The sequence below is a fragment of the Nerophis ophidion genome, linkage group LG04, assembly GCF_033978795.1.
Source record: "Nerophis ophidion isolate RoL-2023_Sa linkage group LG04, RoL_Noph_v1.0, whole genome shotgun sequence".
In the NCBI taxonomy this organism is placed as follows: domain Eukaryota; kingdom Metazoa; phylum Chordata; class Actinopteri; order Syngnathiformes; family Syngnathidae; genus Nerophis; species Nerophis ophidion.
This window is the reverse complement of record NC_084614.1, coordinates 23,071,342-23,087,644: the sequence shown is the minus strand read 5'-3', so window position 1 is coordinate 23,087,644 and position 16,303 is coordinate 23,071,342. Positions and strand designations below refer to the sequence as shown.

General features: G+C 40.6%; 1 protein-coding gene across 1 annotated transcript; it reads left to right on the top strand.

Annotated features, from left to right (window-relative positions):
* The first annotated feature begins 9,912 nt into the window (after positions 1–9,912).
* LOC133551116 (protein C1orf43-like) lies at positions 9,913–16,093 on the top strand. Its single transcript, XM_061897462.1, has 7 exons — positions 9,913–10,232; positions 10,302–10,403; positions 10,694–10,802; positions 15,250–15,303; positions 15,368–15,534; positions 15,596–15,654; positions 15,732–16,093. Exons 1-7 carry the CDS (start codon positions 10,170–10,172, stop codon positions 15,937–15,939), a joined length of 762 nt encoding a protein of 253 aa, XP_061753446.1. The 5' UTR covers positions 9,913–10,169; the 3' UTR covers positions 15,940–16,093.
* Positions 16,094–16,303: the final 210 nt, after the last annotated feature.

The window sequence follows — 16,303 nt, the reverse complement described above, 5'->3', positions numbered from 1 at the left end:
TGCTTACTTTTACCACATGCCTTTGGTAAGCGCAGGAGTGAGAAGAGGTTTTAAATTAATTAGCGCCCCGGCGGCAATTCAAGGAAATACGGTATTCCGTACAATTGACCACTAAATGGTAACACTCGAATAAGTTTTTCCAAGTTGTTTAAGTCGGGGTCCATGTTAATCAATTCATGGTAGCTTCCCCACTGTCATAAGTATAAAGAGATGAATCTCTTTATACCAGATGTTCATCTATTCATCCATCTGATCCACTTATCCGAGGTCGGGTCACGGAGACATAGTCTTCCCAACGTGTCCTGGGTCTTCCCCGTGGCCTCTTACCGGTCAAACGTGCCCGAAACACCTCCCGAAGGAGGCGTTCGGGTGGCATCCTGACCAATTGCCACCTCATCTGGCTCCTCTCGATGAGGAGGAGCAGCGGCTTTACTTTAAGCTCCTCCCGGATGACAGAGCTTCTCAGCCTATCTCTAAGGGAGAGCCCTGCCAACCGGCCGAGGAAACTCATTTCGGCCGCTTGTACCCGTGATCTTGTCCTTTCGGTCATAAACCAAAGCTCATCACCATAGGTGAGGATGGGAATGTAGATCGACCGGTAAATTGAGAGCGTTGCCTTCCGGCTCAGCTCCTTCTTTACCACAACGGATCGATACAGCGTCCGCATTACTGAAGACGCCGCACTGATCCGCCTGTCGATCTCACTATACCAGTGGTGTCAAAACATTTTCCAGCGAGGGCCACATAGAGAAACATGGAAGGATGCGAGGGCCACTTTTATACATTTTGGATATGAAAATTACTCAACCCAAAACAACGTATGTGAACATATGCTAACATTTGAAAAACACTTCTACATCTGAGCTTTGTGTTATAGATAACAAAGCAATAAAAATCATTCATGATTATTTTAATAATGATTTCATTTGTGTGTATGTTAACTGTGCTCTAAAGTAAGCATGTATTTTCTAATATTGCTATTGTTTTATAATTGATTGATTGATTGAATCTTGTATTAGTAGATTGCACAGTACAGTACATTTTCCGTACAATTGACCACTAAATGGTAACACCCGAATAAGTTTTTCAACTTGTTTAAGTCGGAGGTCCACGTTAATAAATTCATTGTAGCTTCCCCACTGTCCACTGTCCACCCCCTTCGTGCGTTGGTTGAAATAGGCGGGGTTGGAGGGGGGGGCGGGGTTTGGTGCTAGCGGGGTGTATAATGTAGCCCGGAAGAGTTAGGGATGCATGGGTTTCTGGGTATTTTTTTCTGTTGTGTTTATGTTGTGTTACAGTGCCGAGGCTCTCTCGAAATGTGTTTGTCATTCTTGTTTGGTGTGGGTTCACAGTGTGGCGCATATTAGTAAGAGTGTTAAAATTGTTTATATTACAACCCTCAGTGTAACCTGTATGGCTGTTGACTAAGTATGCGTTGCAGTCACTTTCGTGTGTTAACAGAGTCTTAATAGTAAATGTGACCAGTCGGCACGTAGATCACGTGGTGTAAAAGCGGGCGCAACGACACGTTGTAGAGGGTGTTAAAGGCATTGTCATCACTGCACACCCTCAATATTGAAGTCCAGGTGAAAATTGGAGAATGTTATCCCCGTTTGGGATCCTCCCGGAATGATCGTTGGGGTCGGCAATTTAGCAGCTGAGCCACATCAGAGTGATGAAAGAGCCGCATGCGGCACCGGAGCCGCGGGTTACCGACCCCTGCCTATAGCATCCATCCATCCATTTTCTACCGCTTTTCCCTTTTGGCAGGGGTTTTCAAATGTTTTCCACTGAGGGAGTTGAAGCACGCGAAGGTCATTTTGATAGAATGTACAACAATTCTTCTCTACTAAAGAGGAGAAATATGACCTTAGAGGGAAATCTAATTTAAAACATTTGTATGCACATACAACACTTAAAAACTTTAGCATATCAGTATGTGCAATCAAATTATGGAATGGATTAAGTAGAGAAGTTAAAAAATTTACTGATATGATCCAATTTAAGAGTTTGTTCAAATTAATAGTGCTTATAAAGTACAAAGAAGAAGAATTATGAGAAACACTTTCAACCTTAATGAAATTAAGATATTCTTCATCTCAGTATGTGTATCATGACTGACTTCATTATATATTAAAAAACTGCTGTATTAATCATTCACGGATGTCGTCGTGCCACAAAAAGAAGTCAGTAAACGAATGTATGTATTTGTAAACGCTCTGAAGTGGGAAAGGAACAGGATTAAACAAGCTTTGCTTCATCCTACTCCTTTTCGGACACTATGTAAAGTGAAATGATATGAAATTGTGTGATGTATTATGCTGTAAGTGTGTTCATATTGGAAATAAACTAAAGAAAGAAGGAAAGATATACAAACCCCGTTTCCATATGAGTTGGGAAATTGTGTTAGATGTAAATATAAACGGAATACTATAATTTGCAAATCATTTTCAACCCATATTCAGTTGAATATGCTACAAAGACAACATATTTGATGTTCAAACTCATAAACATTTTTTCTGTGCAAATAATCATTAACTTTAGAATTTGATGCCAGCAACACGTGACAAAGAAGTTGGGAAAGGTGGCATTAAATACTGAGAAAGTTGAGGAATGCTCATCAAACACTTATATGGAACAGTGCAGGCTAATTGAGAACAGGTGGGTGCCATGATTGGGTATAAAAGCATCTTCCATAAAATGTCAAGTAATTCACAAACAAGGATAAGGTGAGGGACACCACTTTGTAAGCAAATTGTCGAACAGTTTTAGAGCAACATTTCTCAAAGAGCTATTGCAAGGAATTTAGGGATTTTACCATCTATGGTCCGTGAAATCATCAAAAGGTTCAGAGAATCTAGAGAAATCACTGCACGTAAGCGATGATATTACGGACCTTTGATCCCTCAGGCGGTACTGCACTAAAAACCGACATCAGTGTGTAAAGGATATCACCACATGGGCTCAGGAACACTTCATAAAACTACTGTCAGTAACTACAGTTGGTTGCGACATCTGTAAGTATAAGTTAAAACTCTGCTATGGAAAGCAAAACCCATTTATCAACAACACCAAGGAACGCCGCTGGCTTCTCTGGGCCCGAGATCATCTAAGATGGACTGATGCAAAGTGGAAAAGTGTTCTGTGGTCTGACAAGTCCACATTTCAAATTATATGTGGAAAGTGTGGATGTGGTGTCCTCTGGAACAAAGAGAAAAATAACCATCCGGATTGTAACAGGCGCAAAGTTCAAAAGCCAGCATCTGTGATGGTATGGGGGTGTATTAGTGCCCAAGGCATGGGTAACTTTCACATCTGTGAAGGCACCATTAATGCTGAATGGTCCATACAGGTTTTGGAGCAACATATGTTGCCATCCAAGCAATGTTATCATGGACGCCCTAGCTTATTTCAGCAAGACAATGCCAACTCACTTGTTACAACAGCGTGGCTTCATAGTAAAAGAGTGTGGGTACTGGACTGGCTTGCCTGTAGTCCAGACCTGTCTCCCATTGAAAATGTATGGCGCATTATGAAGCCTAAAATACCACAACGGAGAACCCGGGCTGTTGAACAACTTAAGCTGTACATAAAAGAAGAATGGGAAAGAATTCCACCTGAAAAGCTTCAAAAATGTGTCTCCTTAGTTCCCAAAGGTTTATTGAGTGTTGTTAAAAAAAAAAAGGTGATGAAACACAGTGGTGAACATGCCCTTTCCCAACTACTTTAAAGCCCTTTGAGTACCTTGAAGGTAGAAAAGCGCTATACAGGTACAACCCATTTATCATTTATTTACTTTGGCACGTGTTGCAACCATGAAATTCTAAGTTGATTATTTTCTGCAAAAAAAATAAAGTTTATGAGTTTGAACATCAAATATGTTGTCTTTGTAGTGCATTTGATTGAATATGGGTTGAAAATGATTTGCAAATCATTGTATTCCGTTTATTTTTACATCTAACACAATTTCCCAACTCATATGGAAACAGGGTTTGTATTTACAGTATATGCTCACCCAGGGGAAATTCCATCCATCCATCTATTCATTTTCTACCGCTTGTCCCTTCCGGGGTCGCGGGGGGGTCGCTGGAGCCTATCCCAGCTGCACTCGGGCGGAAGGCGGGGCACCCACGGGACAAGTCGCCACCTCATCACAGGGCCAACACAGACAGACTGACAACATTCACTCTCACATTCACACACTATAGGGCCTTTTTAGTGTTGCCAATCAGGTGCATGTTTTTGGAAGTGGGAGGAAGCCAGAGTACCCGGAGGGAACCCACGCAGTCACGGGAAGAACATGCAAACTCCACACAGAAAAGTTCAAGTTAAAAGTTAAAGTTAAAGTTAAAGTTAAAATACCAATGACTGTCACACACATACTAGATGTGGCGAAATTATTCTCTGCATTTGACCCATCACCCTTGATCACCCCCTGGGAGGTGATTGATTGATTGATTGATTGATACTTTTATTAGTAGATTGCACAGTTCAGTACATATTCCGTACAATTGACCACTAAATGGTAACACCCGAATAAGTTTTTCAACTTGTTTAAATCGGGGTCCACTTTAATCCATGGTAAGGAGAGTGAGGAGAGCAGTGGGCAACAGCGGTGCCCAGGGGCGTCGCCAGACATATTTCACTGGGGCACGTGTCCCACTGTTGATCTGCAGTGCCCCAGTAAAAATTTCAACAATTAAAAAAAACGCTTCAGAGTTTTAAGTCTACATAACATACACAACAGCGCACATTCTACTTAGTATGGTAATTGATTGCTACTGTATTCACTTCACGAAACAGTGAGCACATGGCTACTTAATATGGTAATTTATTCACGTGTGGATCGAGACTTCGGTTGAGAGGGTGAGAGAGAGGGAGAGAGAGAGGGGATTCGAATCACTGCGTGAGGTAGGTGACGTTAGCCAACAACAATTTGTTAATTACAATATTTTGATTTGACTCAAACTGTAACTCCTAGATGGATTTAAGAAAGTTATTCGCCCGCAGCAGAGAAGAAACGAGGAATGAGCGATGTAAGTGAAGTCCTAGCTAGCTAGGCAACATCATTGTCTTAAGTTGGTGCTAAGTTAGCTAACGTTATTCCTTGTATCAAGACAAACATATTCATTTGCTGTACGAGCTGTCGGGGGAATTTCCAATCAACATGAAACATAATGTTGGTTATTGTCTGCTGGTTCTGCATCAATAATGATTTGGAGTAAGCATGTGTGAGTTGAGTGCTTCTCAAATGGTTTATCTTCAGGAAGAAAAACATTTTTCCTTATCATCAAGTCGTGAGCCAATTTTTAAATCATTCAAGTTTATTTCACAGAATAACAGCACAGTAAATAAATGGGTTGTACTTGTATAGCGCTTTTCTACCTTCAAGGTACTCAAAGCGCTTTGACACTACTTCCACATTTACCCATTCACACACACATTCACACACTGATGGAGGGAGCTGCCATGCAAGGCGCCAACCAGCACCCATCAGGAGAAAGGGTGAAGTGTCTTGCTCAGGACACAACGGACATGACGAGGTTGGTTCTAGGTGGGATATGAACCAGTGACCCTCGGGTTGCGCACAGCCACTCTTCCACTGCGCCACGCAAGTAGACTTGTCTTGTTAATCGGTGCGACTTTGACTAAAATAATCTTGTTTTGTCACCAGAAAAATGGCTACAGCTAAATCATCTGGTTTTATTTCCAGAAAAAATAGTAACATTTCTGTATTTGTTTTCAGAAAGATGGCTGAAAATATCGGGTTTTGTTGCCCCATTTAGATTTAAAAAAAATATATATTTTCATGTCTGTCCTGAGACCTTCTCCAACTTGTTAGTCGGTTTGCCTTTTGCTAAAATACTCACTAATAGTCACTAGAAAAAAGGCTAAAATAATCTGGTATTGTTGCCACAATTTGATTTTTTTCTCCCTAAACTTTTTTTTTTCATGCACACATGTGACTGCGACTCACTGAAAATGACACACAATCCACTTTTATGTCACGACCCACCAGTTGGAAACCACTGGTCAGCTGTATAACAGTTACTGTAATATTTCCATGTCTGTCCAGAGTGATTGACCACTTTGCAAAAATGAAAAGGAGACGTTACAATTTACTTCTCAGAAAATGATTCCCTGAACAGACACACAACAGTTGTTCATTTATTCTACTACTGTGGCTTTATTGTTTTGTGTATATTTTATAGTTTTGTGTATCTGAAATAGGATTAGCCACATTGCCATAAATGGAAATTAAATAATATAAAAGAACCCAGAGATGTAGGGGTGCTTTATTTTTTGTTTTACTTTTGTAGATGTTAAATTTGCAGATGATTACTGCAATATATATTTCAAAAAGATTCATTGCTCCTCCGTTTTGCTTTTACCAGTAGCAGTTTAGAAGTCTGGAGTAAAAAAGTGCACAAGTAGGTCAAATGCATTAATTAATTTCAGGTGGTTAATAAAAGATCCATACAACATAATCTGATATGATTTCATAGTTTAAAGCACTATTTATGTATTTTTTATGATAAATAAGTGTTAAAAATGTTTTTGCTTGCGCGCTTTCCACGCTCACACGAATTATTTGTGCCCCAGGTGTGCCCCAGTACAGTATTAGGTCTAGTGACGCCCCTGGCGGTGCCGAGCCCGGGATTGAACTCAGGACCTTCGTATTGTGAGGCACATGCACTAACCCAGGGGTAGGAAACTTATGCCTCTCGAGCCATATGTGGCTCTTTTGATGACTGCATCTGGCTCTCAGATAAATCTTAGCTGAAATTGTTTAACATGATAAGTAATGAATAATTCCGCTGGTAAACACAGTGTTAAAAATAACGTTCAAAATATAAAACATTCTCATACATTTTAATCCATCCATCTGTTTTCTCCCGCACCTGTTCAAGAAGTTGAATTAATGGTTAAAAGTATTTTATTTATAATCGGTGAGCTTCCGAATAACCATGTTATTAAAAAGAATAACATACTTATTATGTGAACATCTGTCACTTAATTTCTGTTTGTGCTTCTTTGTTTTGTATTTACTTCCCATCAGTGCTCTTATTTTGTTTCCATTTCCTGCTTGTCCCACTGGGCGCTGTGTTTTTTTCCCTCACCTGCTGTTGATTGGCAGCTGGTCCACACCTGCTGCCAATCAGCAAGTTTCTATTCATGCTTGTCTCACGCGCTCCTCAGGGCTCAAAGATTGACTGTTGTTTAGAACTGTACATGCTAGACTGCTTCATTTTCCTCTGTTGATGATATTAAAAGCATCTTACCTGCTCGTCGCTCTCCTGGTTCCTGCTTCTTGGGGTCGCCACTACTGCTGCCATGCGAGTCTGTGACATATTATACTCTATAAATGTTGGTCTTACTTAAAAATGCAGACATTTAGTTGTATTCAGTGTTAAAAAATATTATATGGCTCTCACGGAAATACATTTTAAAATATTTGGCCTAAAGGCCTACTGAAATTAGATTTTCTTATTTAAACGGGGATAGCAGGTCCATTCTATGTGTCATACTTGATCATTTCGCAATATTGCCATATTTTTGCTGAAAGGATTTAGCAGAGAACATCCACGATAAAGTTTGCAACTTTTGGTCGCTGATAAAAAAGCCCTGCCTTTACCGGAAGTCGCAGACGATGACGTCACCTGTGTGAGGGCTCCTCACGTCCTCACATTGTTTATAATGGGAGCCTCCAGCATCAAGAGCAATTCAGACCGAGAAAGCGACAATTTCCCCATTAATTTGAGCGAGAATGAAAGATTCGTGGATGAGGATATTGATAGTGAAGGATTAGAAAAAAAAAAGAAAAAAAAGAGGCGATTGCACTGGGAGCGATTCCGATGTTTTTAAACACATTTACTAGGATAATTCAGCGAAATCCCTTATCTTTCTATCGTGTTGCTAGTGTTTTAGTGAGTTAAATAGTACCTGATAGTCGGAAGGGTGTGTCCACGGGTGTGTTGACGCCAGTCTCTGAGGGAAGTCACGGCAGCTGCATGGACGGCGCAAGCTACACTGGTCTCCGGTAAGAGGCGACTTTTTACCACAATTTACTCACCGAAACCTGACGGTTGACCAGTGGTCGGGAACCATGTTCGCTTGACCGCTCTGATCCATAGTAAAGCTTCACCTCCGAAAATTTTAAACAAGGAAACATGGTGTGTTTGTGTGGCTAAAGGCTCAAGCTTCCCACCTCCATCTTTGTACTTTGACTTCTCCATTATTAATTGAACAAATCGCAAAAGATTCAGCAACACAAATGTCCAAAATACTGTGTAATTGCGCGATGAAAAGAGATTACTTATAGCCGCAAGTGGTGCTGGCTAATATGTCCCCTCCAACCAATAACGTCACAAACACGCGTCATCATTCCGCGACGTTTTCAACAGGAAACTCCGCGGGATATTTAAAATTGTAATTTAGTAAACTAAACCGGCCGTATTGGCATGTGTTGCAATATTAATATTTCATCATTGATATATAAACTATCAGACTGCGTGGTCGGTAGTAGTGGGTTTCAGTAGGCCTTTAAATAGTTCTCTCAGCCAAAAAGTTTCCCGTCCCCTGTTCCACCTGCGCCCCCCCAGTGGAATTCAATAACTTGAAGGCCTACTGAAACCCACAACTACCGACCACACAGTCTAATAGTTTATATATCAATGATGAAATATTAACACTGCAACACATGCCAATACGGCCGGTTTAGTTTACTAAATTGCAATTTTAAATTTCCCGCGAAGTGTCCTGTTGAAAACGTCGCGGAATGATGACGCTTATGTTGATGCGTGCTTGTGACGTTATTGGTTGGAGCGGACATTTTATCCCGGCACCACTCACGGCTAAAAGTCCTCTGCTTTAATCGCATAATTACACAGTATTTTGGACATCTGTGTTGCTGAATCTTATTGCAATTTGTTCATTTAATAATGGAAACTATAAAGAAGAATGCTGTCGGTGGAAAGCGGTGCATTGCAGCTTCCTTTAGCAACCAAAACACAGCCGGTGTTTCTTTGTTTGTTGTGAAGCTTTAATATGAAACAGAGCGGTCAACGGAACATTTTTCTTTACCACATGTCGACTTGCAGGTTTCAATGAGAAAATTGTGGTAATAAGTCGGCTCTTACCGGAGACATGAGCGGAGCTTGCGTTCTCCTGCAGCTGTCAAAGAGGCAGCTGCAACTTTCTTGGCTCCTCAATGGCTTCCATCAGAGACACTGGCGGTCACCACACCCCTTCGACTTTCAGGTGTTACTTTATAATCTCACTAAAACACTAGTAACACAATAAGCAGATAAGGGATTTTCCAGAATTATCCTAGCAAATGTATCTAATAACATCTGAATTACTCCCACTGCCGTCTGCTTTTTATTTTATTTTATTTTTTATAGTGCTTCACTCTAACTTTCCTCATCCACAAATCATTCATCCTCGCTCAAATTAATGGGGAAATCGTCGCTTTCTCGGTCCGAATCGCTCTTGCTGCTGATGGCTATGATTATAAACAATGTGAGGATGTGAGGAGCTTTACGAACCGTGACATCACGCGCACATCGTCTGCTACTTCCGGTACAGGCAAGGCTTTTTTATCAGCGACCGAAAGTTGCGAACTTTATCGTCGATGTTCTCTGCTAAATCCTTTCAGCAAAAATATGGCAATATCGCGAAATGATCAAGTATGACACATAGAATGGACCTGCTATCCCCGTTTAAATAAGAAAATCTCATTTCAGTAGGCCTTTAAATATTTGTGACGCTTGAAGCAAATTTTGTAATAAAACATAACTCACGCGCATACCGTAACCGTAATGCATTTCATGTCACAAGGACGGCCTTTTTGAGCAAAACGATGCATTAATGATTAACGGACACGTGTTTCTGTTTGCCCTTTTTATGCCGTTATTACGGTAATTGAGGGCGTCGCTAACCCGGAAAGGAAGCAACCATTACTAGGTCAAGCTGGTTAAGCCAAACGTCCGTCTACTTAAACAACAATAACATTTTATGGTACAGGTACAACATAGCTACAACATAATGGCTTAAATAATAAGACAACAATTAATTCAGGTGCACGCTTGAAGGCCAATGTTGCTTCGAAGAACATGCTATCAGCTAATGTCGCTAACGCTTAGGTAAACATCACACCTGATTTAAAGATGGCAGATTCGTCGCCGTTATCAGGGGTGAACGTAGTGTTGGTGATGGCGTATGGCAGCTTGGTGAGTCCGACACTATTTATTTGCTGCACTATTGTGAACAACACTGGTCAATAAGTGTATCGTCGACAGGTGTTCGTGCTGCTCTTCATCTTCGTTAAAAGGCAAATAATGCGTTTTGCAATGAGATCACGCCGCGGCCCACACGCACCAATTGGCCACAATGCGCCCAAGGTAACGAAACATAAACAACCACCAAAGGCACGTCATCACTAAATAGTGTTAACATATAACGTGTTAATTTCATAATAATATATAATATAATTCAATGTATATACTATGATGATTAACCTGTGTGATGAGTGTATTATGCTGATAGTATATATTTGTACCATGAATTGATTAACGTGGACCCCGACTTAAACAAGTTGAAAAACTTATTCGGGTGTTACCATTTAGTGGTCAATTGTACGGAATATGTACTGAACTGTGCAATCTACTAATACAAGTATCAATCAATTCAGGGTCTGCGTGAAGACATCGACTTCGGCCTGTCCAAAGTTCACGAGATCCGGTTTGAACCTCGGCTTCTTCTCGAAGAAGACGCCAGGCTGGGGCATGGATCACAAATGAGTGAGTACAGAATAAAAACAAGTGCAAATATCGATATTAAAGGTCTACTGAAATAAGATTTTCTTATTTAAATGGGGATAGCAGGTCCATTCTATGTGTCATACTTAGGGGTGTAAAGGTACACAAAAATTTCGGTTTAGAGGTCACGGTTCGGTTCATTTTCGGTACAGTAAGAAAACAACAAAATATACATTTTTTGGTTATTCATTTACCAAATTTGTAAACAATGGCTTGATCCTTTTAACATTGGAAACACTATAATAATTATGCCCACTTTAATCCACATGAAACTGCCTCAAGTTGTTGCTTAGATTAAATAAAATCATACAACTTTTCTTCTACATATAAAAAGTACAACATTAAACATTTTCAAGTCAACTCATCATGCTTAATTTATTACAGCATTGGGAAAGCCTGTAGTTGATTTTTTTATTATGTAAATGTTGTATTTGTATCAACATGTGATAGCAGGGACCCTGCCATTCAAAACTAGGCTGCTACATTACTTATGATTCATGTAACTATAGCTGAAAAATAGTACAATAGGAGTTCATGTAGGCTTAATGATGCACTTACATTATTATATACACTATCAGAGACAGAAACTCTTCATTCAACATAATGTCCTTTTTTGCTGCTTCAACACACCTCAATCAACACTGTCCGTAAAACACACACACGCACACACCGCAAAATGAGCTAACGTTACGCTAAAAGCTAACTAGCCTTCACCTAAAGCCAGGACTGCGAGTGAGCTGAGCTGCAGTTTGTTTCTAGAAGGTCAACGGGCTCATAGTGATGTTTAGAAAGTAGTTGACTTGGAAGTGTTTAGTATAACTTGGGGAGAGTCTGTTGCTTCCCTGCTAAACGCCTATCTGCTTGACGCTGAAGCGCTGACTAGATGCGCTCTGAATACGCACTGCTGATTGGTTGCTACCGCTGCTGTTGTAACCAATCAGATGGTTGTGTGGGTGGGACAATGCTGGGTGCTGTGTAGGAGACAGAGGCAGAACGGAGCGGAGCAGCTTGTTAAGACTTTAGCATATGTTCGTCTGGAACTCGTTCGGTACTCCTCCGCACCAAACTGGAACCTCCGTACCGAAACGGTTCAAGACAAATACACGTACCGTTACACTCCTAGTCATACTTGATCATTTCGCGATATTGCCATATTTTTACTGAAAGGATTTAGTAGAGAACATCGACGATAAAGTTCACAACTTTTGGTCGCTCATAAAAAAGTTTTGCCTGTACCGGAAGTAGCAGACGATGTGCGCGTGACGTCACCGGTTGTGGAGTTCCTCACATCCTGACATTGTTTACAATCTAAACACCAGCAGCGAGAGCGATTCGGACCGAGAAAGCGACGATTTCCCCATTAATTTGAGCAAGGATGAAAGATTTGTGGATGAGGATAGTGAGAGGGAAGTACTCGGAAAAAAAAAGGCGCGGGCAGAGGGAGCGATTCAGATGTTATTAGACACATTTACTAGGATAATTCTGGAAAATCCCTTATCTGCTTATTGTGTTACTAGTGTTTTAGTGAGATTATATGGTACCTGAAAGTCGGAGGGGTGTGGCCACGGGTGTGGTGACCGCCAGTGTCCCCGGTGGGAGGAGGTAATAGTCCACAGCTGCAGGAGGACGCAAGCTCCGCTCATGTCCACGGTAAGAGCCAATTTATTAGCACAATTTTGTCACCGAAACCTGCCGGTTGACATGTAGTCGGGAACAATGTTCGCTTGACCACTTGGATCCATAGTAAAGCTTCACCTTCGGGAATGTAACCAAGTAAACACCGGCTGTGTTTGTGTTGCTAAAGGCCGCTGCAATATACCGCTTCCCACCTACCTTTTCTCTTCTTTGACTTCTCCATTATTAATTGAACAAATTGCAAACGATTCAGCAACAAAGACGTCCAGAATACTGTGTAATTATGCAATTAAAGCAGACTACTTATAGCTTGGATCGGGCTGGAAGAACATGTCCGCTACCACCGGTGACGTCACGCGCACGCGTCATCATACGCGTCATCATTCCGCGACGTTTTCAACAGGATACCTCGCGGGAAATTTAAAATTGCAATTTAGTAAACTAAACTGGCCGTATTGGCATGTGTTGCAATGTTAATATTTCATCATTGATATATAAACTATCAGACTGTGTGGTGGGTAGTAGTGGCTTTCAGTAGGCCTTTAAAGATACCAGATAGATACTAACATGATGAGATTAACGATTTTCAGTTGTGTTTTTTCTGTTTTATTCAGATTATAACGCGATTCACCGATTTGGATTGTGATAAAAATCACTGAATGATAATTTAATTTTTATTCATTTATTTTCTATGAATCACTCCAACAAAATATTTCGCAATAATACCATAATAAAACCAAACCAGCAGCATTTAGAATAGCACTCAACAGAGCAATTGAGAAGACACACAAACATGACACAAAACAATCCATGATCGATTGAAACTTTTGTTAGTAGATAGTACAGTACATATTCCGTACAATTGACCACTAAATGGTAATAACACCCGAATAAGTTTTTTTTAACTCGTTTAAGTCGAGGGCCACATAAATCAATTCATGGTACAAATATATACTGTCAGCATAATACAGTCATCACACAAGTTAATTATCCAATTATTAGGGCAGTGGTTCTCAACCTTGTTGGAGGTACCGAACCCCACCAGTTTCATATGCACATTTACCAAACCCTTCTTTAGTGAAAAATAAAATGTTTTAGTTTTTTTTCAAATTCAAGACAAAGTAATATGTTTATTTTTTTTACTAGTGCACAACATGAACCGTGCATGAACATCACCTTGTTTAAAGAACAAATCCATCACAGTACATGAACTCACAACAAATTACACACTTGCAAATCAGATGGAAAATTAGAGGGAACATTGTTTGGGGGTATCCGTAATACTTAGACTTCCTTTTTATTGTCATTCAAATTTTAACTTTACAGTACAGATACGCCGATAGGGAGAAGTTTTTATTTAAACGATTGATTGATTGATTGAATGAGACTTTTATTAGTAGATTGCACAGTACATATTCCGTAAACCTGACCACTAAATGGTAACACCCGAATAAGTTTTTCAACTTGTTTAATTAAGTCAGGGTCCACGTTAATCAATTCATGAGTCTAATGTGCCTTGACCGCTGCGGCGGAGGCTCTGCCGAACCCCTGAGGCCGACTCACCGAACCCCTAGGGTTCGATCGAACCCAGGTTAAGAACCACTGTATTAGGGAGTTATCCAAAAGTAGTCAAACAAAAATTAATATCGACAACAGTATCAACATTATTCCAACATAGCAGTGATTAGCAATCCCTCATTTACATTATCGTCACAGCCATTTTTAAAAAATAAGATAAAAACTTTGAAAAACTTAACAATAGTGTCAAAGTCGTAAGCTTGACAACACATCTCCCGTCCAAAGGCAAAACCTAGTAACTCACTTCTAGCTGATTTTGAGAAAACAAAGGAAAACCAATCTATCTTGATGCTGTCTTACAAAGATCTACAAAGTCATCAAACGTATAGATGTTTTCTTGAGCTTTCATTTTCTTGGCCATTCAGCCATGGATTGAATCTGCTCTCATGAACGTGTGCCCTTTCTCCAGATATTTTATCACAATCTCGGGTGGGCCCCATTCTGCGTTTGCACATTGGGCAAGAGCCGTGTACAGCGTCCAGTTTTTATTTTGACCTCCACAGTTATCTGCCTAAAAGAGTATGCAAGGGGAAGAATCAAGAACAATACTTTTAATGAAGGTGCTTGCAACGTCCTGGGCCAATCTTCCAAATATCCCCTCGTGCCATTATATCACATAATCAGGTTGACCGTCGGCCCCCATTCGTGCAAATGTCTCATTAATGACAATAAGGCGACTGACAAAGAAGCTCTGATTGGTCCCTTGAGATACTAGGTTTTTCTGTTGTAACTACGCGGTTATGTGGTACTTGCTAGGTCCTGCCATGCGCGTAACAGCTTACTTACGGAACAAATTACAATATCGCATACACTAATGTAAAGCATATCACCTAGAAACTCCAAAATTATCAGCTCAGTTTTGACCAAAATTGAGTTACTGGGTTTTGCCTTTGGACGGGAGACATTGTGTCCCAATATTTTCCACAAAGATAAAAGTCATATTTTTAGGTTCATTTAATAGTTAAACACATTTTAATAATGAACCCCATGTTCCAATATATGACTCATTATCTAAACAAAATGCAGTTGTTTCTACTGATATCATCTCCATTGCTTGTGTGTACCAGTCAGTATGAGTTGGACTGATTGAATGATATTGAAAAATGTCCAAATAAAAAGTATTGTTGTCGGTGTTCCATGCCCTTTTTATTCACTTGGTGCCTAATCGTTGGATGCATAGCATGTCATGTAATGTTAATTCTTTGATCTCTTGAAGGTTGCTATAACTACCTGTATCGAATGAAAGCCCTGGATGCCATTCGTGACTCAGGTAAGAGATGAATCCACTATTGTACGTCTTCATTACCTTCTAAATTGTCTCTCCTAATCCACAGGTATTCCACTGCAGGACATATGCAACACTCCCACTGCCTTCACAGGGAGAAACTTCCGGAACTGGCTGCTGGAGCTTCGAAATTCCCACTCCTTGATCAAGAGCAGCCGTAGCGCGCTGATCGAGCGCCTGCTGGAGGGCTACGACAGTGCCCGCCACGGCACCGGGGTGTGTATTGTACACCGTGGTGGATGCTGGCATTAGAAACTATATTTTGTCGTCATTTCAGGTGTTTGGAGAGGCGGAATTCCTTGAATACCAGCAGGCACTCAATGAATTAGCTGATGTGTAAGTATTTGTTGCTGTAAAACATTATAATATGTGGATTTTACATGAAATCAACCAACATTTCTGTCCCATTTTAGTGTGAAAGCATACTCCAGCAGCACCAGCCTGGACCAGCACCACCAGTTGGCAGCCAAAGACCTGACAGGTTCCACGGCCCGTAACACCCCGTCCACCATCCAGGTCACCTACCTGCCCTCGGCCGGGCCGCGCAGCAAGAGGCCCAAGCACTTCCTGGAGCTGAAGAGCTTCAAGGACAACTACAACACGCTGGAGAGCACTTTGTGACGCCGTGTTTTCTTGACTTGTACAATGCAACCTCGCTAGGTGAGTGATTGTGGACACATTTTCAAAGACTAGGAGAGCCGGACTTCTCCTTTCACTGTTATTCTCATTTTGTATATAATGTTAAAATGTACATTAAAACATAAATGAAGCAATACGTTTCCTCTAAATGACTGTTTTTAAGGACCTGCCGCAAAAACATGTCAAAGATCCTCTATATCAGTGGTTCTCAAATAGGGGTGCGCGTACCCCTGGGGGTACTTGAAGGTATGCCAAGGGGTACGTGAGATTTTTTTACAAATATTCGAAAAATAGCAACAATTCAAAAATACTTCAACAAAATATGAATGTAAGTTCATAAACTGTG